This window comes from Centropristis striata, chromosome 14 (genome assembly GCF_030273125.1).
Source record: "Centropristis striata isolate RG_2023a ecotype Rhode Island chromosome 14, C.striata_1.0, whole genome shotgun sequence".
NCBI lineage: Eukaryota > Metazoa > Chordata > Actinopteri > Perciformes > Serranidae > Centropristis > Centropristis striata.
Genome location: NC_081530.1, coordinates 9014130 through 9041492, shown reverse-complemented (window position 1 = coordinate 9041492; position 27363 = coordinate 9014130). Strand labels below are relative to the sequence as shown.

General features: G+C 36.8%; 1 protein-coding gene across 1 annotated transcript in view; it reads left to right on the top strand.

The window, feature by feature from the left end:
• The window catches only part of col22a1 (collagen, type XXII, alpha 1), an 88244-nt gene that overhangs the window by 20519 nt on the left and 40362 nt on the right, over positions 1-27363 (top strand). Inside the window, exons 5-23 of the mRNA XM_059349179.1 lie at positions 739-862; positions 2122-2397; positions 2548-2628; positions 5210-5326; positions 5440-5484; positions 5590-5652; positions 5872-5910; positions 8513-8566; positions 8675-8728; positions 8809-8862; positions 11820-11873; positions 11968-12012; positions 16328-16381; positions 16495-16548; positions 17073-17108; positions 18107-18136; positions 18476-18529; positions 18672-18725; positions 27071-27124. Of these exons, the coding sequence (XP_059205162.1) occupies positions 739-862; positions 2122-2397; positions 2548-2628; positions 5210-5326; positions 5440-5484; positions 5590-5652; positions 5872-5910; positions 8513-8566; positions 8675-8728; positions 8809-8862; positions 11820-11873; positions 11968-12012; positions 16328-16381; positions 16495-16548; positions 17073-17108; positions 18107-18136; positions 18476-18529; positions 18672-18725; positions 27071-27124 (1342 nt within the window). The remainder of the gene's footprint in view (positions 1-738; positions 863-2121; positions 2398-2547; positions 2629-5209; positions 5327-5439; positions 5485-5589; positions 5653-5871; positions 5911-8512; positions 8567-8674; positions 8729-8808; positions 8863-11819; positions 11874-11967; positions 12013-16327; positions 16382-16494; positions 16549-17072; positions 17109-18106; positions 18137-18475; positions 18530-18671; positions 18726-27070; positions 27125-27363) is intronic.

The following is a 27363-nucleotide window of genomic DNA, read 5'->3' as shown; positions in this document are numbered from 1 at the left end:
AGGCTCTTATCATAAGAAGTTTCCTATTATTTCAAGCGGATTCCAAAAAAGTTGGGACATTATTTTTTAGAGTTTTCAATGGCAAATATGTTACAAAGGATTAGAAAATAATTACATTCTGTTTTATTTAGGTTTCAGACAATGTTCCAACTATTGGCGCTGTATTCAAACGGCAAAAATACAAAATGCAAAAATGGAATGAAGATTAAATGGATATTAATTTTCTAACTCCATCAAGTCCATCACTATCAGCTGATCTGGGCTGTTTGAAAGCATTTACTGACGGCTGATTGACTCAAACATAATAAGCAGTAAAAAGGAAATTACCTTTTGCTTATGTGCAATGAATAATTATCTTTTTATCTTGTGATAACAAAACTCATCGTCTCTGTTATTAAAAAATAATAATTGCAAGCACTTTTTTGGCTTCTGTGTTCCCCTCAGAATTCACTTAACATTGTCAGTTTTATCAGCATTTAATACAGTGGATCTTAAAATATAATACTGTGTGCAAATGTTTGTTCATTATCAAATAATGCAAGGCCACTCCACTCAGGAGAGAAGCAAAGGTCTGTAGAGAGAAAAGCAGTTACTAAGTGAAACAAAGACACTTTGTTTGATTTTGAGTTTGTACATTAAAGTCAAACTGTAATGGGGTCACTGCAACTGTGTGTTTATCACACAAGTAAAATAAAGCACGGTTTATGTTAGCCATAACAATATGCTTTTATTCTGCAGGGATGTCTTTCCTCAAGGGTTGCCAGATGAATATGCCTTTGTGACGACATTCAAGTTCAGGAAAACCTCAAGACGTGAAGATTGGTACCTCTGGCAGGTTTTTGACAAATATGGGATCCCACAGGTGGGTTAGCCGGATCTAAATAGTCATAAATGTGATTATTACTGTATGTGTCTGGATTTAGCCAATTGCAAGGTCAGCTTTGACCAGGCTCACTCCGCTGATTGTTCAGAACCAGTTTAAATTATTGGGGGTAAATCATGATTATTGTGTGTTTACCTCTGTCAAGCCAGATAAAATACTCTATAATACAATAAATCTTCGTTGAAGCAAAGTCCATAATTCCAAACCTTAAATTAGCTTGACTTCTTTGAGTACTTTAATTGAAATACCCAAGTACCAAATTATATAGAAACTTCTCCAGTCAAACACTAACCTGTAAAAAAGGATTATTTCTTTGGTTGTGTTGGCAGCCAGTCACTGCAAGTGTTCCTTGATGTAAAGGCTACCTGGTTAGGGTTAGGAAAAAAACTTGGTATATTTAGGGAAAAAATGATTGATGAACGAAATTGATTGTGTTTCGGGACAAGAATTTCTTGATTATATTGAGCACAAAAAGGTAAATGGACCTGCATTTATATAGCGCTTTTATATTCGCTTTGCAACCACTCAAGTCAAGTCAAGTCAAGTCAAGTCAAGTCAAGTCAAGTCAAGTCAAAGTTTATTTATAGAGCACATTTAAAAACAACCTCAGTTGACCAATGTGCTGTACAGTTATTAAAATAGAATTATCATACACAAGTATAGTTATAAATAAAAACAATGAAAACAATAAAATACTAAAAACAGTCAAACAATAAAATAGTAATAAAAACTCAATCCAAAAACAGAGTTAGAGATAGAAAATAAAAATAAAAGCGCTTTACACGACATACATACTACTCATTCACCAATTCACACACACATTCCTGCTGGTGGCAGAGGCTATCCATTGGGAATTCATTCACACACCAATAAAAGCCATTTGGAGTTCAGTATCTTGCTCAAGGATACTTCAACATGTAGGCTGCCATGTAGGTCACCAACCTTCCGATCAGTGGACAACTGCTCTACCAACTGAGCCACAGCTGCCCCTCACAAATAAAAACTGCCCGGTTCAGATTAGGGACATAAACCTCCTGATTCAACTGGCTTTCTCCGCTTGTCTACATATTATATATATATAAAGTTATTACTGTAAATAAAACATGTGTATTTTCAATAAATAGATGGACTCAAGATGGTGAACTGAGTAAATGTTCGTAATTACATTCCACGACTGAACCTGAGTGCTTTATTTTTCAGCTCCAATCGTTAACATTCTCCTGCCTCTGACTTGTCAGGTGTCCATCCGCCTGGACGGAGAGAACAAGGGGGTGGAGTACAATGCTGTCGGCCTGACAAAAGATGCTGTCAGAGCTGTCTTCAAGAACCCTGAAGTTGAAAATCTGTTTGACCGCAACTGGCACAAGATTGCCCTCAGTGTGGAGGCCAAGTCTGTGTCTCTGTACCTGGACTGCAAACACATCCAGACTCTGCCCATTGAAGACAGGGAGGACATTGATATTCAGGGGAAGACAGTGATTGGGAAGAGGCTGTATGACAGTGTGCCAATTGATGTGAGTCATGCTGTTGTAGTTTAATACACTCGTGTAAAGCAATGAAGCATTATGAGAAGTGATACATTTTCTCCTCTGGAGATATTGCAATGTGTAAGCAAAGTTTATTGTCTTGAGGATGACGTGTTCAACATTTGTCTGTCCACACAGTTTGATCTTCAGAGGATGATGATTTACTGTGATTCCAAGCTGGCAGAGCTGGAAACCTGTTGTGATATACCCAACGGACCTGTGAGTATTGGAGGCTTTGTCACAAAGTGGATTTGTTTCTAGGATAATCATAATAATCAGGGCATTTTGTATTTGCAAATCTTATTTTCCTTCTTTGCTTCTGTCGAGGAAATTTGCCTTCGTATGCATGAAAATGAACAAAACGTTGCACATAGGTCCAGTCCTCTGCCAAACTTCCTCACCAAGCATTGTGGGTTAATTGTCCTGATGGTGGTGCCACAGCAGCCGTGTGAAGTTTAAAACTTTGAAAATGGATATCAAATTAGCAGTATGTGTTAGCAATTTGAAACATTCCCCAAAATGTAGGTCTAAGTTACTGGAAAGTTCAAATGTTTCCAGTTTGCAGAAATTAAGTCCATCACATCTTTCAAAAATGTTAAAACTAATTTAACTGATCTTTACTCAATTGACACTAAACCTGCTATAATGCTTCTTCAGACTGTCAAAAATGATCCAGTAAGATTTTTCAATGATCAGTAATTGAGCTCAAAGTGCATCAGATGTTTTTATGTCAAAAGTTCTGCAAACTGTTAAAATATTATATTATATTATATTATATTATATTATATTATATTATATGAAATGAAATGAATAAATATTATATTAAATATTGGTAACCATCATTTATCGATGGTAAATAGACCATTTATAAATGGTAAACAGATTATTAAAGTTTAATCATTATTTATAAACCATATATAAGCCATTTAGAATGGTAAATAGATCATTTATTAATGTTGAACGATCATTTATAAATGGCAAATATATGGTATATAAATGAAAGTTGATAGTTATTTTACCATTAACAAACAATTAAATTATAATGATTAGTTTATTAATAGTTTTGCACTCATTATAACATTTTTAACACCATATTAAGTGATGAAGTAATGATTCATATAACTGTTAGAAATTGGTTGAAAACATTTAAAGATTAAATATGTATAGCACTTTGTAAATGGTTAATAATTGGTTTATAAACCATCTATAAACATCACTTAGATGATTATTGTAAAGTGTTACCTAAATATTCTCTTCAATATATCGTCAATGTTCATGAAAATATACAAAAAAATGTCGATGCCATGGTTGATGTTGTTTCTGAATTTTATCTCAATAACAGAATTTTTGACAATATTTTGAATTTTATTCTTATGTAAGCTATTGCAAATATCAATTATAAACATCTCCATAATGGAGATGAAGTGCAAACGGTACGGTATATTCTGCCTTTACATGCAATCCTGGTGATTGTGTAAGTCATGGTGTGACTTTTTGGCTTTGTTACCCACCCGTAAGGAAAAATGAGTTCTCATGTGTTGCTCAATCTCTTCTCTGAGATCAGTCTGAGCTTCTCTGTGATCATTTGTGAATTACTTATCCTAAGGGACCCTTAGGAGCAAGAGATGAGCTAAAAAGAGACAAGACATCACTAAGACAAAGGAGGTTGAGTTGAGAAAACCATTAGAGCAATACTTGAGAAGTGGGACAAACTGAGGAGATCTCATAGTTGTATGCCCCTGATCTCAATTATATCTCAATTCAATTCTCCTTCAAAATAACCGAGACAGACTTATCTCAGAGAAGAGCTTGAGCAACACATGAGCAATTCATTTTTCCCATGGGCAACACACCCAGAGGCTAATTTTGTAAAGCAATTGAATGCTACTACTGTTTTTTCCTGCATCCAGTCTTTAAGTAAAGCTAAGCTAATTACTAAAATAGGCTTAAAGCTAAGTGAAGTGCCATACTTAAAGTATAGACCTGAGAGTGGTATTGATCTTCTCATCCAAATCTTGGCAAGAAAGTGAGCAAGAGTCCATATTTCAAATAACAATCAGCTGCAGCTAAACTGATGTCATCAGTTGTGTGACATCACCTGAAAGCCATTTATTGTCTAGCTAATGCTAATGAGCTACTCCTCGCAATAATTTGAAGTTTGAAGTTTAATAAGACAAAAGACAAGGATAAAGAGATAACAACAAAAGGAAGGTGCAAGGTAGCGGCAAGAAACCCAAAAGGGCTTATACAGGGCCTCTACCTATGTTAAAATTCACAAGTTAAATTAAAACAAGTAACTATCACGTAGAAAAAAAATAATGACACATAAAAATGAGGCAAAATGATAACAATATTAAAAGTAAAATAAAACAAAAGTGTATAAATGTGTGTGTGTGTGTGTGTGTGTGTGTGTGTGTGTGTGTGTGTGTGTGTGTGTGTGAGCGTGCGTACTACTTAGTGAGCTGAGCAATCAGAGCAGCCACTAAATTGTTCTTGTATATATTCAGAGAGGAAAACTGTATTGAACTATTAAATTGATCATTCCAGAGTATTGTTCCTCTGTATTTTAAGGAAAATTGCCCGAGGGTAGTACGATAGTGAGGCGGGTGTCTAGTATTGTACTTATGTAATTGTGAGTTGACATGGAAATATTCACTGAAAGCTACATACTTATATATTGATCTGAAATATTGTCATTATCTTGAGTTTTTGGAAAAGGGGAGCAGAAGGATCTAGTGGTTTGGTTTGGTTTGGTTTGGTTTGAGTAATTGCTTTAAATAAATAAATCATATCATTTCAGTGCCCTAAGAAAGTTGTGACAGAGGCCCCCCCGGTGCAGATCCCCACTCCAACACCGACTGTTGTGGAGCAGCAAAGAGGTCCTCAAGTGAACTGTTCGTGTCCTGCAGGAGATAAGGTAAAGCCACTAGGTTTTAGCAGACTTTATCCCTCTCTATTATTTCCACAGATGAGTGAGAATCCTTTCGTAAATGGTTTTCGAAAAGACGTCTATATTTTCATTTCTCACAGGGAGAGATGGGTGCGCCCGGCGTTGCAGGTCCTAAGGGTGAAAAGGTCATCTACCGTTGCCTTTAAGTACTAGTTTGTGTGTGACAAGACTACCGTTTCATTTCGTTTCAGTTTGTTCTCCTTTTTTATTGTGTGAAAATACGTTTTCAGGGTGACACTGGCCTTAAGGGCGCCATTGGACCGCCTGGAATCCGAGGAGAAAAAGGAGAAACTGTATGAGTGTGCACATTCACAATCATATTTTGTTTCCAATGGAGAGATAAAAGCTAATTGTTTGACTTTCAGCACATCCTGCTCAGTGCTGTTATGAGTTTCTGCAGATATACTATCATACACATTTCATTTATTTTAGACTGCATGCCTTCCAGCTATTATCTCTGCTTTTCTTCCTGCCTCGATAATAATTGATCCTTGTCGATTAATTATTTGCAGGGCAAAGTAATCTCTGTCAAAGGTGACAGAGGTGAGAAGGTAAGTACACCTGCTCTTCCTGATGCTGCATGAGCATCACCCAAATACATGTTTGTCTCTGTGCATATATATATGCATGTAAGTCTTGGACAAAATGTTTAAATTTCTCTCTCTGACTCTATATCTTCTATTCTGTGCGTTTCTTTCATATGGCATTTTATATGTGTATAGATTTTTATTATTTTACCTCTTTTCTGTCAGGGAGTGGCTAGGAAAATGCTCAAACAGCTGTTATTGTCAGAATTACAGGACAGGTTACCACAGAGGATGTGTAGCAGAGAGGGCAGGCCTACGCAGACGCCCACCCAGTCTGTGCAAATCACAGCCTCTGAGCTGCCTGGCAGTGCCAGCTGGGACGCTCACAGTATAATTTATTCCTTGAGACAAAACCCTCGGCATGCATCATTCAAGCTGTCCAGAGAGGGACACTTAAAATACCCACAAGAGGTCTGCGCTACGAGACGTGGTCCTCTCACGTTTGGTATAAAACAGGTGTTCACACAGTGTTTTAAAGCAACAAAAGGGAGTTTCCTTATTTTAGAATCAGTAACGCAGTCAGACCGACAGAAGAACATCCCTGTTGCTTTTCTATTTCTTACTTTCTGCATGAGCATCTGTCTTCACTTTCCCCCAGAGAAGGCTGCAATTTGTTGTCGTAAACTTTTTCGAAAAGCTGATGCAATAACATGACGTAAGTCCGACCCCAAGCTGTGCTTAAAAATGGCTTTGTCGGTCATCGAGTCACATGGGGGGAAAGTGAATTCATCCGGCTTTGATTGCTTCTAATTGCATCTTTAGCCGACAAGAAGAGAGCAATTCCCCATGTATCAGTGTTATTATAGATAATGTCTTGTACGTTATAGGACGCAGTACAATGGGGTCTCCTAATCTCTGTGATGAGAGAAATGACGTGCGTTTAACTGATATAAGCTTCTAAAATAATTAAAGGGCAACCATCTATGACTTGTAAAGTGGTTTATGAAGCAGAGGGAAGTCTTGCGGTGGGCAAGACCTCGTCGTACTGTGTAATTTAATGTCCATTACTGTTCGCTCCAGCTCAGCTTTCGATTTCCAAGGGATTCCTTGGCATAGCATGTGACATAAAACCAAACGTGTAACACTGTGAAGACAATGGGAGACCATTGTTCCTTGAATCTTTGGTTGGATGTTTGACCGGAGCGCGGTGGGTCTCGGTGAAGCAGATGACAGCTGTTAGCATATTCTGGCTCCCAAACATTTACTCAAAAGTTTCTATGTGTTTTTGTGTATCTTCACTTGTGTAACTCTTTGTTTTCTGTGTGTCATGTTAATACCTGTCTTTTGTCCAAATGTCTGTATTATTGTTCGATTAATCATGTCCATGAGTTGATCTCTAACATTTGTTCTGTATTAAAGCAACATTACGTAGAATTTGTATTTTTTGCAATTTAGTGCCTCTACAGTTGCACTGCAATTCACTTCTACACCATTTGTGTAAATATGAACAGCTAACACAGCCAAACAATAAGAAAGTGCAGCAACACGAGACATAGCTAGCCAGCTAATATTACTTACCAGCTTAACTGCAAGCAGGTCAGCTAAGCGTCTGCAACCATTTAATTCAGGAAGCTCTTACCAACAACCAACAGCCATTCTGAGATTTGTTCTGTGGCCTCTTGCTCGGTCACTTCCTCTCTTCTTAGGTTCCTTTTCCCAGCGGTCCAAAGCTCCTGTGCTAGTGGTGTAAACACCTGCACTCCCCGGTCCTCTGGCTTCCAGTCTCAGCTTGCTCTATTTAGCTACAAGTAAACCTTTTTGTCCACCCAGAAACTCTGTGAATTACCATGAATCTAGGCGGAGTAGTCCGAAGACATTAGAGGCAAAACCAGAAAATATTTTCTCCATTAAATATGATCCAGTTCACTGGCAGACCCAGGCTGTCAGAAGAGCAGGCGCAGAAATAATAACAAGGGCTCCAGCTGCATGCCATGGGGCACCACCACAAAGAGAGTATTCTAGTATGTAGGGCAGCCAAAATGACACTGCATCATATTTTCTCAATTTTAAAGCTGCCTGAGGGGGCATTTCATGCGGTTTTCTTCACTGGAAAGGAAATGTATCGGATTTCACAATTTAACCCCCATCTGTTCACTGCATCCTATATTGTTTTCTTGAAACCTGCTCTTCCACAGGGACGAAAAAAGTCCAGACAAAAGCCCGCTCAGGACTGCTAGTATTCAAATTAGGGGCGTTTCGGAGAGTAAGACCCACCCATTCCAGGTATTGCCCGGTAGTGGAAACAGCCCTATAGCTCTTGGAGTGTTGGTGCCTTAAAGTCACTTCTTGCAGCAGTTTGCACCCACACACTAAAGTTCAGCAGGAACAGCCATTCCAGGCACAGAGTGGTAATGACAGAGGCTTCATTTTCCCTATCGTCACAAGTTCAAAGCTGTCATTTAAAGGTTGCATAATGTTGCTTTAATCCTCCATGTACTAAACCATGTTCTGTAACACTACCAGGTTGATATTCTGACAGCACGCCATCGTCGCCTGAATTACCAGCCTTCCTGCATGCTTATGTTTTAAAGAACAGTCAAAGTAAATACTTGCCTTCTGTTTACAGGGTGATAGAGGCACGATAGGGTTGTCAGGTGCTCCTGGACAAAAAGGAGAGAAGGTGTGACACTTGTGAACCGGGCCATGTGGTGGATTTCTTTGATATGTTGAGTCTTATAGTTAAAGTTGACGTACTGGTATTAATTATGTGTTTCCAATCATCTGACAGGGACTTGGTGGTGTGCCAGGTATTGATGGATTATCTGGAGACAAAGGAGACAAAGTAAGAATTAAAGTTTTTGATATTTCAGTCAGTTTTTGTGCAAATGTGTATGTTTTTATCTATGTTTTTTCTGTAAATAGGGTGCAGCAGGACGGGATGGTGGACCAGGGCAGTCAGGTCCAGCTGGACCAAAGGTATGTGACTGTAGTCTTCCCATTTGTTAATGCATTTATGCGTCAGTGCACATGCATTTGGCTTCATATAATGTTGATGTGGGGAAAAAAGGATATCTTTAGTCATTCTGTTTTGGCACTGATCTCAGAGACACACTTGTTCTGTTAAGTGGGCGTACATACGTTTTTCTGGACAATTACCTCTCAGCCTGTTATCGATTTCCTGTGAAAAAGGGGGCAGTTTGGTTGACTTTCCCTTGGATGAAGCAGCAGCTGGTCTAGGAGCCAGGAGGGGGAGGGGACAGGGGGTGCTGGCTCAGGTTTGGCCAATGGACTGTGACAGGCTGCTGGACCAAGGACTGGAGAGAATGATCATTCCCTTTTGATGCAATACAGGGAATACACAATTAGTTAATTGCTTCTGTCATGGCAGAGGACAGACACTGTGGCTGTATCCCAATGTCAAGGATCCTTCCTTGGTAGGATCCTTCCTTCGGACTGGTGTAACGCACAAATGGAACAGCCTTCAGAGTGTGCAGCTGTGCATCACTGCATAATTTGACGTCCTTCTTAAATTCAGCGCCGCAGTTTCAAAACCAGTTCATGACATGATGTGTCTTTGGCATCAGCACTCTGACACATATTTGTGGAAATGGAAGAAGATGCTTTAAGGTTGAATCTCCACGATTTAGCAAGTAAAAGCCACAAGGTGGATTCAACCTGAATATTTCACTGATCCTGGCTGAATATGGCCACTACTTAGTTTCATAAAAGCAGCGGCGCATAACTCACCATGGAGATATTCTGTTTTTTATTTTTTATTTTACAGTACAGTTATTTATTAATAAAAATAAAGGTGTTATGCCCCAGTGTAGGGGGCCTAGAGCACAACATGAAAAGGCCCCATCTTCCCCATCTCCCAAGTAGCCACAAACAAAGATTAGTTTGAAGAACAGTTAATATTTATATACAATAATAACTTAGGTAAATACATATATATTCTTTGACTTAGGGGTGGACTGAAACCAAAATAACAAACAAAAGGATTCTGTCTTAAAAATAAGAAATCCACCTGAGAAAACAATGGTACCTACCTACTTAAACAGGAGAAAACCAGAAACAAAACTCCGGCAGCCCACCCTTACTGCTCAAACAAGGGAATTATATCCAATTAACCACTATTTAAATCAAACGAAAATGTGACCGGTTGCGAGACGAGGAGGATAAGGACATCCCAATCTGCATAATATCGAGGCGTGAAACCTCTCCACCAATCACACCGCGGCTATGGCACACCCTAATCTGCATAATAAAAAAGGAAAACAAAGACACAGGGCACACATACAAACGCAGTTTACTAATAATGACCATAGTCATAACAAAGGATAATTGCAGACTGTCGATCCCTGTTAACACAATAAGCAAATGTATAACTTTCTGAATGGCATATTAACTTTGCACATAGTACATCATCTGATGCATATGAATTAATAATTAATAATTTTAGCGACTGAAACAGCATCAATTAACTGGCAATGTATCAAGATGTTATTTATTATCTTTTAGCTAAATATTCTGGCATTTGTTTATGGATAATGTTTGCTTGACTTTGAACACAAGTTTTGTAAGTTATGTGATAGCAAATATTCAGTGTAAACGGAAAATACTTATATATTTGAATTTGTCGATGTTTCTTCGCTCGCCATTTTTAAATCTCGCAGTAGACCAGTGTGCAAGGCATTATGGGCAGACTATATTAAATATTTTAAATGTATGTGTATATTTTGTGTTCCAATTATTTAAGCAATTTGAGATAGGGCTGGGCGATATGGACCAAAAGTCATATCCCGATATATTTAGGCTGAATATCGATATATGATATATATCCCGATATTTTTATCACAAAGTGAGAGCAAATGTTCAGTCAAAGTCAAATATGACATGTTAAAGTAGTTTTATTGAAACCATTAATTTAAGTGAACATAAATACTGTATAACAACAGGAGTACCTCTTTTTTTTTTTTTTTTAAATCAAAGCTCCATAAAGTGCACATTTAAATTAAAAAAATACCTTGAATAAAGATAGCCTATGAAATAAAAGAGGCCAATCTTTTTCTGAAATAAATATATTTATATGAGAAAAGAATTAAGAAACTTTACTAAAGAACTAAATATGATAAACCCTAGTAAGGGCAGCATTTATATATAAAGTAAGAAAAACATTTGAACTTTATTGATATATGCGATATGGTCCATTCCATATCACATTTAAAAATATAGAGATATAGTTTTTATATCGATATATATCGCCCAGCCCTAATTTGAGGTGATAAAAACATTCATCGTTTTAAGTAATAATTCATGCAATAAAGGGATATCAGTCAAGTATTACACGGTTGCCCATAAATTTAGAATAACTTTGTTTTCAGACACAATCCTCTGTTAATTGTAGTTTTAAATTTAATTGTAATATGTTTGGAAGAGATTGATTTATAAAGTTTAAAGAATATATACAATTTATCTGTCAAGAATAAATCACATTGTCACAATAATTAATAGGTATAAACTATTTGACTGCAACTTTATGGGGGACCGTATATTTAGATGAAAATATTTCTACAAAAACAATTTAGAAAGAGTTGCTATAGAAAAAACAGCATTGATTAAAAGTAACTACTAGACTGGCTTGTAAATATAATCAGAGAACACATTTCTTTTTTTCTCTGCATGAGAACAGAATGAAAGTAGGGTCAGAGGTCAAAGTTCAAGTGTCTCCCGTAGGGTGGTGGAGTTTCGTCACTGACAACTGCTGTTTCTTTTTGGGAGTTTCAGGTTTCTCGGTTGGTCAGTTACATTTCTTACATTGATTCACCTCTGACTCAGCAGTCCCCCAGTTGGCCAACAGTATTCTGCTGAGTAACACTTTTTGGAAAGTCAATAACTCCCACTAATAAAAATGTTCAATTTATATTTTAAAGGGAATTCAAGGAGATGAAGGAAGTCCTGGTGCACCAGGACCAAAAGGTGTCATTGTGAGTAAAATGTGAATGTACTCCAGTTAAGGTCTGATAAATAATTATAATACTTTTTGAAATTGTATTATGATGTTGGTGTGTTCTTTTGTAGGGTGAATCTGGTATAAAGGGTGAAAAAGGAGGTCCGGGCGCCAGGGTAAGTACTGAAACAGTTCTTTCATTTAAGAAATAGGGAACACATCAATATTAATTAGTTGCTTATTAGCATGCAAATAAGTAACATATTGGCTCGTAATTAGTCATTATTAAGTAGTTATTAATGCCTTATTCTGTATGGCCTTATTATACAACCAGTAAGACATTAACTAAGAGTTTTCCCTCAATAACCTGTTGATAAAAATCTGTTACTTATTTGCATGGTAATAAGCAACTAACTCATGTTGAATATGTGTTGCCTCATCTAAAGTGTTACCAAGAAATAAAATTTGACTTGTGTAATGCAGCAGACTTACATTCAGAATCTTGTTCAAAGGCACAAAATAGTATGTGAGGGATAAGAGAGAGTTACATATTTACTTTTCCTATTCATGTTTTCCCAGCATGCCTTGGGATTTGAACCATGTATGTTAGATTGTACCTGTAGGTTGAGTTCATACCGCAAATCTGACAACAGGGTTAATTCTTGAGTGAGGCCATTCTTCTCAGAGGAACTGAGAACTGAGGGGAGTAATGGTGCAAACAGATGTGGCTTCCTTGATTCACTCTCCATACTTCCTGTCTGGGATCCTGTGGGGGCGTTTGGCTATAATGCACCTCATTCAGGCCTACTGAAGCTTTGTTGATGTCTGAAGTTTCCTCCGAGCTGCTAACATCGTCCTTCTTTCGCCAACACAATAATGTTAGAATGCGATTCAGACTTCTAATAAATCACTGAAAGTTCATCTCCCAGCATTAAAATGGTTTCCAAGTGAGGTCACGATGTCGAGATGTTTTTGGACCATGACTTCAGTGATGCTACATGTAACAGATTGAGCGGAAGGATATGAGAAACAGTTGCTTTTGTTTCATGCTGGGATGTCAACTTGAATTAGAATTTAAATAGGTTTAACAAGGGGTCTGTATAAGGCAGTAAACACGGATTGAGAACACTGATTACTTTGCCATACGGTGTAAGGATGTGCAGCAGGTTGTAGCCACACTGAAGCTCTATTCCAACATGCTGATGCCAGGTTTAGGGCTGTCTTTCAGTCAGTCAGTCAGTCAGTGAGCAATTTCCTGTAGGTGAAAACTGGAAAAGTACTTTTCTTGGTAAAGCGATAAAGGGAAAATGTGGTTTTAAGGGGGCTCCTGGGGTTGAAGTCAGGGCAATGTTTGCTGACTGAAAAAAAATCAGGGATGTGTTTTGGGTTACATAGCGCTATCCACTGCCTTACAATCTGCTCTTTATTGGCTATGCTAGTGGTGGGGCTCTGGGCATGGGAATAGGCTGTTCAGTCCACCACTTTAGTCCAAATAGAAATATCTCAACAGGATGGATTGCCATGAAATTTAGTACCGATATTAAAGGTGCCTTGAAGATGAATCCTGATGACTTTGGTATCAGCCCACTCTATAATCTTGGAACCCATCAAATATCTATCGGTACAACTTATTCCAGATTGACTGGCAAAAAAAATGGTACAAACATTCATGGTTTCCAACTAATGTGTCAAATGATTTTGGTGATGGGAGCGTGTCTATGTTCCCCAGGTCCTATGTTCCCCTCTTTGTATGAGACTGGGGAACATAGGACCCTTTTTCCCCGCTTTTCCCAAAAAGGGTCCTATGTTCCCCGATCTGTTACTTTTACCACCATTACTGCCAAATTCCATGGCAAATAGGCCTATGTAGGCTGTTTGACGTACATATGTAAATAGGCCTAGACAAGGAAAGATTAGGTCAGGGGTGGCAAACCTTCAGGTCTCGAGCTAACCCTAACCCTAACCTTAACTCCGCAACAGTGGGGAACATAGGACCCTTTTTCAGAAAAAGGGTCCTATGTTCCCCAGTATGTATTGCTACAGGGGAACATAGGACCCTTTTTGGGAAAAATGGGGAACATAGGACCTTTTTTCTAAAAAAGGGTCCTATGTTTCCAGAGTGGGGAACATAGGGATGACCCCAAAATGGGGTACACATATTCATGTCCCCCTCATGGTTTACCATTTTAACCAAATGCTAGACTGCAAAACCAATGTCGTTCCAATCTGCTTCAACTGTACTTTGTGGTGCAAATTAACAAATTAGGGTGGTGACCATGATAAACACATGTAAGTGCAGCAGCATTGTCATTGTGAGTGTGTTAGCATGCTGTCTTCATTTTGCTCAAAGCCACGCTGTCATGAATGTATTAAAAGAGCCCTGTCTCAGCCCACAGGAAGAGCAGCTGGTTTTAAAGCCAACTTTTGTATTGGCCTGTCACACAAGGCCAAAAATACTTTTTCCCATAGATTTATGTTTGGAAAGAGATGTCTGTGTATTAGCATATACATTTTTTAAAGTGTCACAACCGTGGCATATTGACTCGCCTCCCTTTCAGAATTTGATTCATACTGTCCAATAACATTTGGAAAGTTTCAAAGAGGCATACAGTTAAATCATTTTATTCTCATTCAGGTTAATAGAGTGCTATAGCAGAAGCTAACTGTCTTGGCTCACCCCATTGTGCGAAAAAGACATAAAAGATCTGGGTTACTTCATACATGAAGTGGAACATTTTTGGCTTTCATAGGAATGAACTGGGCCCCTCCTCTAACGCTGCATGGCTGTCTCAGTACAGTCTCACAGAGCTAGCATGGCTGTTAACCCTCCTAACAAGGACATTGATAACATTTTACTTTTTTTGCTTTATCTCTGCAGTCATGGTAGCTGCTTCACATGCTAATTGGGCTATGCAAAATTATTATTTGTTGCAACCAGTCTAACATACATCACTTCCTCAGCCAACCATTTTTCACAAAATATTAACCTGTCATTGGGGTGTTACAATGAATTTTCTTGATCTTTTCTTGACAAGATCCTGTACAGCAGGAGGGGGGTTTCTCAGCCTGCAATTTTGTAAATAAAAATATTTCCAAGTCCCCCCCAACACCTTTAATAAAGCCAATAGGCAAAAAAAGGCCTCGTCATATCTTCTTATCATTGTTTGGGTAGTTTGGTGTACATTCACCCATCCATCCATTTTCCTCCACTTATCCGGGGCTGGGTTGCGGGGGTAGCAGGCTAAGCAGGGCATTCCAGACGTCCCTCTCCCCAGCCACAACGTCCAGCTCCTCCTGGGGGACCCCGAGGCGTTCCCAGGCCAGGAGAGAGATATAATCCCTCCACCGTGTTCTGGGTCTTCCCCTGGGCCTCCTACCAGTTGGACGTGTACATTCATCATCTCCTCTAAGTTTATCTTGCAGGCATTTCACAAACTTGTCCCTGTTTAGTTAATGCTGAACTCTACATTATTTATTTTTAGCCTTGCAACAACCCCCTTTTATAACACTAGGTCTCCCTTTAGGGGCCTACGTGCCTATTTGTAAACCACTGGGCTATCCTGACCCTAACCACTCCAGGTCAAAGCCTAACCTCAACCATCTGCCTCACCACTTAGCTGCTGCACAGGGCGTGTCTTGTCAAGAAAAGATGTGGGATTTGTAATAATGCAACTACAAAAGCTGGCATTTATTCATATAATATATAGGGCCGGGACTCTATTAAAAAAAATAATCTAATTAATAAGGGGCTTTGTAATTAATTAATCGAAATTAATCGCATTTTAATCGCGTATAAATATTTGACCTGAGAACAGTGAGAAGTAATTTTTTTCACATGGATTTTTAGTATACCATTGAATAATGACTGAATACATAAGCTTAAGCAACAAAAATATTGTTTATTTTTGTTCAAGTCCAACAGACCAGTGCAATTTTTACCATTAAGTGTAGCAATAGCATATTTAGAAATATAGTACATTTCAGAAATTCAGGTAGCCTATAGGTAGGTAGACCTTCTGTAAACTATAATACTTTGGTTTTTTAAGTAAAACACAATCCACGGTAGCTACCACACTAGCCGCTAGCTGCTATATGTTTTGCATTGAGGTGATACTTGAGGCTCGATGTGATATGTGAATTCCTTGTTGCATAGCAACACAACCATGCTCTTATCAACGATTCCATCCGTTGTTTTTTTGTAACAAAATGTCCCATCATCCACGGGGCCAACCAAAGGTCTCATCAGCTTCTTCCTTCATGTTCACTGTGGTTTGTTGTCGTCTGAACTCATGAACGCTAGTTGGTGCTCCAGTATAATCGGTCCCCCTGAAAAATTTTTTAAGTTTTGTGTAATTAATTAATCTCAATTAACGTGCTAAAGTCCCGGCCCTAATAATACAGCAATATTATTTTATCACTGAAATCTTATGTTATCTTCAATAGTTAGCAATGCTTTATAAATATTGTCCTCTCTACTTGTTTCCCTTTTAGGGCGAGGCAGGTTCGGATGGATTTCCTGGCAAACCTGGAGTTCCTGGGAAAGATGTAAGTCGTGATCATCTGTTTAAGATCCTGCAGTTACCAGCTGAGATATTAATGTGTGACAGATTTGGTGAGTCACCTTTGTTTTAATGAAGCTTTTGTCTGAAACTGATTAGGGTTTGAGAGGACTCGTTGGTGCACCCGGAGCAGGCGGAATTAAAGGCGTCAAGGTATGCCCCCCCCTCTCCTGTGCTGTATGCAAAAAGCCTCTGCTCACTTGATTAGACACAGTTCAAAGAGGATATTGCCATAAGCATAAAGTTATTAAGCTGCTCTGATATAAATCATCTCAAAGAGGTATCATTTGTTTCCCAAGCTTCTGTCTGTGCTCTCCAGACATTCCTCAGTCTCCTCTGTGTACCATCAAAGTCAGCCCACTCGTTTGTCTGAGGAAATAAAATGCTGAGTTCATTTGTCTGTCTATAATTACTGGCTTTGATGAGTCTTCCAGTGCTTATACCACACCCATATACATGCACAAGGATGCACGCATACACACATATGTACAAAGAATTCCCATGGTAATTCACCCACAAGTTTCACTTTCCTTTAGGCCCACAATAAGTACACACGTGTTAGCTCATAAATTATGGTCGTTGCTGTGTCATTACCATATTGCCCTAGGTGCTTTACTCTGAAAGTCTCTTGATTCTAATGACGGGGTTTTATGTTTGTTGTGTGAATGACATCACAGGGGGAGAGAGGCCTTCCCGGATTACCTGGGGATGTGGTGAGTCCCAAAAATAGACCAAAAGATCAAAAAATTACAGGCTTGTTTAGTGATGGAGTTAAAATGTTAAAATGGCTTGTAAAAAAAGCAAGAAAACCTCCAAATAAACGAACGTGTAATTAAAGTTCATATTGTGCATTTGATCTATAATCAGTTGCACATTTTAAAACAAACCAGCTAATCATGGACAAGACTGACCTGTTGACCTTGTTCTTTACCGGAAACATTTCAAAAGGAGGCAGAAAAAGTCTGTTTTTGAATTAATTAGATAGTTTCTGAATTAATAAATGAATATGCAGATCATAATCTAATTCATTCAGAAAAGCAAAAATGTTATTCTTCAAAATAATGATATTATCTCATTATCACATTCATTCTTAAATACACATATTCTGCTCTGTTTTTTAATTATATGTTAATTATCTCATTGATTCAGAAAAACTATTTAATTAAGAAACTCAGATAATTTCTTCTTTAATTCGGAGAAACTATATACTATATATATTTATTTAATGAATTCAAAGAAATGCAGATAATTACCTGAGTTCTGAAAAGTTGTTTCTTACCCTGAAAACTTTTCTCAGAATTCTGAGAGCAATTTTCTTTCTTTAATTTCCAAACAAAACTGTATATATGTCATACAGGTTTTGGACATTTGGTTGGATAAAGTAATAACTCTATCTAAATATTTCTTGTTGTGGAAATAACATTGTTTTAATGAAACAATTTATCAAAAGATAATATGCAAATTATTTGAGAATGAAAATATTTGTTAGTTGCTGCCCTATAAAGAACAGAGGAATAAATTCAATATGTTTATTTGAAATAAAAAGGGAGAATAGTTTGATTTATCTTTTCTACATGAAGCCTATGGGTTTTTTTTTTTTTATGTCAAATGTGCTATGAAACCTTAAAGATACAATTCATGTGATATAGTGGCTGCTCAGTTGAAAATAATATGTCATTATTAATTAATCTTTTTTAAAATTTTATTTCAGTTTCAACAAGAAGGTTTACGGGGTGAAAAGGTGAGCGATTGTTAAACAGTTTATCAAGACCGTTACCATGGTAATGCATAGTTTCCACTCCATATGTGTAATACATACATACATTTTTTTTACTTTTTTACTCTTTTAATTTCTTTTTTAACTCTCTTTTAATTCTGTTTGTAGATTGAGTTTTTATTACTATTTTATAGTTTTACTGTTTTTATTTTTTTCATTGTTTTTATTTATAACTATATTTGCGTATGATTTTTATTGTATTTTAATAACTGCACAGCACTTTGGCCAACTGAGGTTGTTTTTAAATGTGCTCTATAAATAAACTTTGACTTGACTTGACATACTCATGTTGACCTGTTATAGGGAGAAGCTGGATCTCCTGGGCTTCCAGGGCCCGAGGGCCCCCCGGGGCCTCAGGTAAGGATCATGATTTATGACTTCCTCTTTCCTGCTGTTAATAGCTTTTGGTATTTTGTTGATGTCAAAAGCCACCTGCTCCTATATAGTGCTGAGGACTTCATGAAACACCAGTTGTGCTGTATGAACTGTCTCTTCTCAGGGTCCTCCGGGCCTGCAGGGTGAACCTGGGGAACCTGGAGAGTTCGGCCAGAGGGTAAGAAACTCATTTTGATGGAAAACTATGTGAACATTTTCTTCTCCACATTTCTTCATCACTTCAGTACTTAGTTTGAAAAGTGTAGCAGGTTTCGCTCAACAAAGTACAAAGTACTTGCTCACACACTGCAAAAACATGAAGCTTACCAAGTATTTTCTTCTTATATATAGCAATAGTATCTTAATTATATTGTTTTGAGTATAATTTTCCTACTGACCATAGCTTTATGTGCTTATTTATTTATTAGTATTATTATTATCTGCTTTTTTAATTATCTTATTGTTTAAAGACTTCTTTTAAGGATTGACTTCGTGAGCTTTTTCATGCTTTAAGAGCTATTCAACTGTTGAATATGGTGAGCTGTTACCTAAAATATTGGTTCCAATTGAGAGTTTTAGTTGCATGAAGTTTGAATGATATTTTAAAAAGCATTTTCTACCACCAAAACATGCTCGTTTCAAGTATTGCTGGCTTATTTTAATGATACTACACAGTTGGGCTATTCAAGCCACGATTGCTCAAAATAAGTATATTTGGATTTATTTCAAGCTATAATTGGTTTTTCCAGTTTCGAGATATTTTTTTACTTATGTAAAAAATTCGGTGATGCTTTATATTAAGGTCCTTGTAATAACCATTAATTAACGAGTAATAAGGCCCTTGTAAGTCCTTACAAGATGCTTATTAACATTATTGTGTGTTTATAAGCTTATATAAGTGTTAATAATGGCATTACAAACACCCATGACCCACCCATTATGTCTTTGCCATGCCTTTATTAATCTTATTTTGTTTGCTTATTGATATTAAAATATACTTTATTGCTCATCTATTATAAGTAAACTATAAGTTAACTATGCTTTTTGCAACTACCGGATCTAAAGCGAGAACAATGCCTTATTACTTGTTGATTAATGGTTTTTAAGGACCTTATTATAAAGCGTTACCAAAAATTCTTACAAAGAAAAATTTACCTACTGCACTGGCAGAAAAATGTACTTGTTTTGAGCCTGTATTTGCTTATCATTTGTACCTGTATTTTTTGTCAGTTGGTTTTTGCAGTGCATGTAGTTGCCTTCATGTTGCTTCTGGCAAGTATCATGTTCATATCTACATCATTTCAGGGATGCACTGATCCGATATTCAGTATCAGGTTCGGGCTGATATTGGCCAAAATCACTGGATCGGATATAGGAGGAAAAAACTTTATAATCTGATCCGATCCATAAGCCTAAACTATCACGTAGATGCTTCAATAAACTTTGGGCAACCTGCAGTAGAGAGTAAGCAGCATGTTTCACATGAACACTGACTGTTATACTGAGGTGTTGTTGTAGGCGATTTATTTCTTCCTTTAGGGGAGTTGTTGTTTCACAGTTTGAGCATGATGTTTTAAGATGGCTACGTTTAGCAGAGTGGATTCTGTTGTTTAAGGGAAAAAAAGGATAGATTTGGCATCATAAGGTTGACTTTTTGGTATTGGTATCGGAGCTGAAAAAGTAGTATAATGCCATCCCTACATACTTTATAGCACATATTAAAAGTTTCTCTGAAGCAAAGTTCTTGGTGTAAAAAAAATCTTATTGGGAAAATGATTTGGGAAAAGGGTTAGAAATTAAATATAAGTAATGCAAACTAATCATTAGACCCAATAAAACATTAAATAATAAAGTACAAAACAGCATTACAGGGTCATCCATACAGTACTTCTGTCTGTTCCAGATTAACATATTTAACCCACTTGGACCATAGTTTAATACATTTATCTTTCTGAAGGTGAAGGGAGAAGGTAATCTTCTTCATAAGATGAATTTATTTACTCTCCACTCCTGCATCGCAGGTGGCTCAGGGAGCAACCAACGCCTTGTCAGTGCTTTTTTACCAGCAGTTATCAAAATACCAAATAAATATTCATTAGCTTGCCTGACCTGTAAATCTAAATTTCCTAAAAATAATATGGAAAACTGCATGGGTAGGTTAGTGTTAAATATGCCACTTAATACTTTATGAAGCTCTATCCATAAGTCTCAGTTTAAACATTTTGATTTACTACACTGTGTACACTGTACTTACATAGTGTGTGGAATTTGACAGGTAGGGTTGTCTTCAATTGCACATGACCATTATACATAACCGGAAGTTTGCTACATCAGTTGATGAAAGAGAGCCGCGGTTATTTATTCGGATAAATTAATTAATTAATGGCTTCTGTCCTAGTGTAGTGATTAGTGGTCGACCGAAACAGGTTTTTTTGGGCCGATTCTTGAAGCCGATATTGCCTTTTCTCCCTGCATTTACATGATAAAAATGACACAATGATAACAAATGTTACACACGTCTCAATTTAAACAAAAAAAGAAACATTTATTAACAAAACAAACAAAACATATTAACAGTTGGATAGCAAACAATGTGTATGTTGTTCTCGGCCTCGAGGTGGTGGCGCCTCAGATGATCCACATATTTGATGTGTTTTTCTTTTTTCCGGTATCAGCAGCAGCTCACCAGAGAATGGCAGATGTTGCACCGAGCCTTGCCTGCTGTTGGCTCAGTGAAATGGGCTAATTGATCGGCGAACGCACGCACGTATCGGCCGATGGCGATACAAGTAAAAAAACGCAAATATCGGCCCAATATATCGGTCAACCTCTACTTTTTATGCAACTTATGGTACTCATGGCACCCTTTTAACTATAACTATTTACTGTATAAACTGTCTTTTATAAAACCTTACCAGAACCTAAATTCAAAGAAACTGCAGCGGAACGGTCATTTTGACAAACACACATATGCCGTTATAGGTGGTATTGACAAACAGTTTATTCTGTTGTTTAGGTTGGAGATCTTGTTGATTTCTCATTTATTAATCTTATTAAAACACAATTGGTCAAACAAGTATCCAGTGCATATGTAATTGAAAGAGAAAGAGATTTGCATTGCAAGAGAATTTCTATTATAATCAAAAGAAACTAAACCTTCCAATGTTTACATTGCAAAACAATAATTTTATGATAAAGAGGTTGAGTCCACTGAGTGTTAACTAAATGAGATTATCTGGCCTCCAGAGAGGCTCTTGTAGAACACAACTGTAATCTGCAGTAATTGGAAGTTTATACTGCGCTCCCATAACTGTACTTATCATATTCCACTGGGATTATGTAGAATAAGGAAAACTGATAATTATTGCTCATGCTAATGAGAGTTTATACAGTAGTTGTTATCAGTGCTTGTAGGATTATCTATGGAAAATGTCCCTTGTTCCTCGTATTCTTTGCCTTCTGTCTCACGCCGCACTGGTCCCATCACGCCACAGAGTGTAATTAAAACATGTTCTTCCAAACCATTAACAAAAAAAGTGACCTCCATTCCCCCTCTCCACTGGGAGCAATTAACTTCTCATCAGCAATATGTTGGAATCAACATTTGCAGCTGCTCAAATGGGCAGCAGAGGACAGGCAACCCTCCTCTGGACATGAATGAAAGACTTTCCTACCCGCAGAGTGCACTTTGTCCTCAGCAAGACAAGATTTATAGTTTATTGACACACTGTAAATAATCGCTGTGAAATCTACAGTTATTTACTGTATTATTCACAGTTCATCACTGTTTGATTTTTTACAGTATAGTGCTGTATAATTTACAATAAAAATTGGTCCTTGTGACAAAATCACACTAGTTAAAATATTAGAAAAAACACAGTAGACAGTGTAGTACTGTGAAAAGTAAAGTAGACTGTAATAAATTATTCTGTAGTCATTTTACATAATATTTTTGATAAAGTATAAATGCGTCCTTGATTTTGAGGCAGTTGTTTAAGTAACTTTAATATAAAAATGTTTGAGATAGAATCTACTTATTTTGATCACATTAAAATATAATATTTATGTGTATGTAATTCTAAATCAAGAGAATTTTGAATGAATCCAACAGAATAGATTTAGTCCGTTTTTAATTGACAGGTACTTCCTGTTAAGTTGTTATTAACTCAACTTGTAACGTAGTTAGATTTAATTAATAATATTGCGTGCAATCTGCTGCCTCAATTTTATTGAGTAGTTATTGTTTATCTTTTTGTACAGTGCAGATTACCGTATTTTTCTATTTTTATCATAATTTTGGTCAGAATCAGTCCTATACAAATGCTGTTTGAATAATTAACTTAAAGTTTTTCATACAAAACACAGTATGGAAATCAATTGTAAAACAATAAATGTATTAATATTATTTTCTTTAGTGTATAGAGTAATTACTTGCAATTACTAGTTATTTCTATAAAAAGTAATGATGAAATTATTATCAAATTAACAGCATTGTTTACTGTGCCGTATTGTCATATACAGTACCATAAAAAAAATCACAATGTTTAACTATTTTTTTATTCTTACAATAAACAAATCAGTACTGTAAACACAACTTTTTTTTATTTTACAGTAAAGAAAGCAGCATTGTAAATAAAACTAAAATCACAGTGTTTGTTTTTTTATTTTACAGTATAAAAAACAGTACTGTAAATAAAAATACAGTAGTCCTACTGTAAATAATAATCACAGTAAGTTACTTGTTAATTGCTGCCAATAAGTTACTGTAAAAATCACAGTAAATTCTTTACAGTGTATGAATAAAGCGATCACATTGAACATCTAGAGAACCTCCCTCTGTGCAGCTTTTATTTTGTAGTATTGGAGGTCCGGCTGAACCATTTTACAGCCCCTTGGGATGCTTTCCAAGTGTATCCTAAAAAAAAAAAAAAACAGATGGTGAGGAGCTTGACCTATTTTGTCCAGGTTGGGGTTGTTATACCTGAGCTGAAGGTGCACAGTGAGAGAGTGTGAGAGGAGCTGAAGGCAGGCTGAGAGCTGTGATAATAGGGTGGTCTCCACTGCTGCCAGCGCTGATAGAGCCGGCTGTATGGTTGAGTTGCTATAGATTGAGCCACTCTCACCTCCACTGCAGCAAAGCTCTCATCAGTCGTGTGTATCACCGCTGCTGAGGCCTGTCTATTCACCTCTAGCCTGATATGACAGCTGAGGGGCAGCCTGAGCTGGAATGTGGTCTTAAAGGGCTGCAGAGGACAGCAGCAACAAACGCATGGAGAGAAATTAGAGTTATTGTATGAATATTTCATGATTTTCATTATGGACAGTTCTATAGAAATGTGATGGCATTTTTTGGGAATGCAAATGAAAATTCCACATACAGAGCAAGTTGTTAAAGGGACGGTTCAACCCAAATAAAAAAAAATAATTTTTTTTTTACATTACTTTTTATCAATCTGGGGCTGGATTCACAAAAGTGCTCCTAAGATAAAACTTAAGAAAATTCTTAAGAAAAAAAAAGATGTATTTGTATTTAATTGTCTATGATAACTGTGTTTTACCTGGTTAAATAAAGGATATATATATATATTTAACCTTTATTTAACCAGGTAAAACACATTTACTGCAGCATATATATATGCATATATATATCATCCGAATTTGTTCAAGAAAATTCATATCAAGACTTACCTTTTCACTGTAGCTGTTTTAAGACTGTTGAGGGCTTCTCTTAAAGTTGTGAAGAAACTTGAGAAGAAATCTAAGAACTTTGTTTTCAGGAATCTCATTTGTTTTCAAGTTCTGTTTTTAAGTTAAGTTAAGAAAAAAGTGGCACTTATGAAGCATTTTTTTCTTAACAATGCTTTGTGAATCCGGCCCCTGGATTCTTTATGTTGTTAGTTGCTGAGATGTCCTAATTCTCACAATTATAATGGAGCTATATGGCACTTTGCTTGTGGTGCTCTACGCGCCAAAAAATACATATTTGAAAAACTTGAGAGCAATGTCTCTGTCAGAACATGACCTGGTTATTCCACAAACCTTGTTGTGAACAGTTTCATGTGGGAAATATGTCCAAACCAAACATTTTCCAACCATATCACTGCCCAGAAGGAAGTCTGCATCTACTCATCAAGCCCATGGGGAGAGGGCCATGCTTTGAAGCCAATTTGTCATTGTGGCCATATGGTAGAATTACAACTTTCGGGACCCAAAAAGGCTTTTTCACATGGACTTAATTTGGGAAAAGGACATATGTAAATCAGTAGATACATTTTATTAAATATCACAACCCCAGAGAAACGATTCATTTCAGTATCAGATTTTGGTCCTATTACATTTGGAAAGTCTAGTAGAGCTGTACGATTTAATAATCTTAACCCACTGAAAACATTTATGGTGTCCTGGTCAGGGGAGCTGTAAAGCTGCCCATTTCCTTTCCAGTGCTACAATTGGTTGGTGTACATTGGTAGAAAAAACAAAAACAAATAAAACTGCTCCCTACAATCCCTACAATGTGCGTGGATTAACTTGAGTACCTTGTTCATAATTTACATTGCTGTTGAGTTCTCAAATGTATTTTTTTTGAGTGCCATCTTGTTCCATTATATTTGAGCGAAGGCAAAAGTGTCTAGGGCCGATATCTCCACACTCAGCAAATTACATCAGAACAATCTGGATTGATAAACAGCAAAATAGGTAAAGGGGATTTATTTTTTAAATTTTGGGACGAACTGTCCATTTAAAGAAAATTGACTTTATTTTTTTTATTTTTTTAGAAGCCATAGTTCATAGTGATTAAATGTTCTATCTTGCTGTCTGCCTGTTTGTCTACTATTAACCTCTCAGTGCACTGTTTTTATAGATAACTGGGAGTGGGGGCAGTGGATCTTTAGGGGGAGATAGCAGGTCAACAGTAGATGCAACACAGACGTGGTTTTTCACCATCTGAAAGCTGGAATAATCATTTTAGAACCCTAACCCAGCTCAGTACTGTGTGTCTAGTTGTCTATAAATCTGTCATTAGAATGAATTTAGCTAGTTACGTTAGTTTTTGTGGGAGTTTTTCTCCACTATGAATGCTGTTATGTGGAATAACCAACTGGATAAACCAGACATTGGTTCATCAAAATGGAGATTTTCTAGACAACATATATGGAAAAATCTGTGATTAAGTGCAGTTTGAGCTTTAGCTAGGGCTAACCAGCTTTCATTTTTTTGTTTTTAGCTAGTTGTGACATTTATTTAGACCGTTTCATAACCTGATAATGACTTTAATTCACTATCAACCAATCATGTAGTTATTGGTCCGTATGCCAAAGTATAATCCCTTTTTCTGTCAAAACTATATTACGAAAAACTGGAAACGGCGCTCCCTTTTCCTACATGGCCTATTTAATCAAAGGGAATTTTTTAATGTTCTTCTTAATTTATCTTGAAAAAAAAAGTTAAGTAAACTTAAACTCTTTCATAGTGATTGCCCCCATTTATGGCTTTAGGCCTGGCATTAGTTATAATTATAATTAATAATAAATAATAATTATATATCACGTTCTCCCAAAGAACCAGCTGTTATAGTTTTTATTGACTAAAATAAATGTGAACCATGCATGGGTGTAGAAAGAGAACAGTAGCCTATAATAGAGTATGATGATAAGTTTAAATGCTTAATAATAAGTTAGCACGGTACTTTTATTTTTACGGGACTTTTATTTTCCCACTTCCGGTCTGTCCACCGTGATATTAATGAATGAGAAACAAAAAATGAAAAATGAATTTGCAAAAACCAAATTTGGGTCGTTTATTCATTTTGTTTTTTTGGTTATGTCGTTTTTTGATGCTGAGAGCAAAATACGTGTTTCCATTCTTGGTTTAAAACAAAAAAAGGGGGCACTGTTTCCGGTTTTTCGTATTTTAGTTTTGACAGAAAAAGGGATTATACTTTGGCACACGGACCAATAACTACATGATTGGTTGATAGTGAATTAAAGTCATTATCAGGTTATGAAACTGTCTAAATAAATGTCACAACTAGCTTAAAGCAAGAGAGAGCTAATGTTACATTACTTCGTATTTTAGTTTTGACAGAAAAAGGGATTATACTTTGGCACCAGGACCGACCACCCGGACCGTTATTGTGTTAGGCACTGTTTTGCACACTCGAGCAGAACTGATTATAAGCTCAGCACTACTAACTAAACTTCATGTTCCATTTTTAACCAGCTTTGAGTTTAAATGTTTTCGAAGCCTGCCAAAGCCCGGTGAAGAAAGCCTGAATGTTAGAATAATAACGCTGGGTTTAAAAATACCACAATGGACCGGAAATGAAACAGGGTTAGGGTTTAAAAATGTAAATTCTTTAAAGCTCTCTCATGGTTGCTCAAGCTCCCAAAATGGAAAATAGACTACTAAGGACATGACCCTGGCGTCCTTAGTCCTAGCTACAACCCTGGAAACCGCTCACCTTATCCATTCAATGTCTTCTTACTTTAGTTTTTTTATTGAATTTCAAATGTTGTCTTTCAGGGAAAGAAAGGTGAAAGTGGACTACCTGGAGTGGATGGCCTTCCTGGACCCCCTGTAAGAACAATTCCAGTTTCATAATAAGCAAAAATGCATATATTTTATAAAACACTCTTTTCTAAATGACCTCTTAGTTACGTCTGTGCTTGTTCTTGCACCTCAGTGACCTCTCAAGGAGAACTGAGAATTAATTTGAGGTTTTAATTGTTTTAATATTTGATGTGACCCACAAAGCACAAAATTACTGCTGCCTCAAAGGTGTCTTTACTGTGTGTTTTAATAGAGGGAAAATAAAC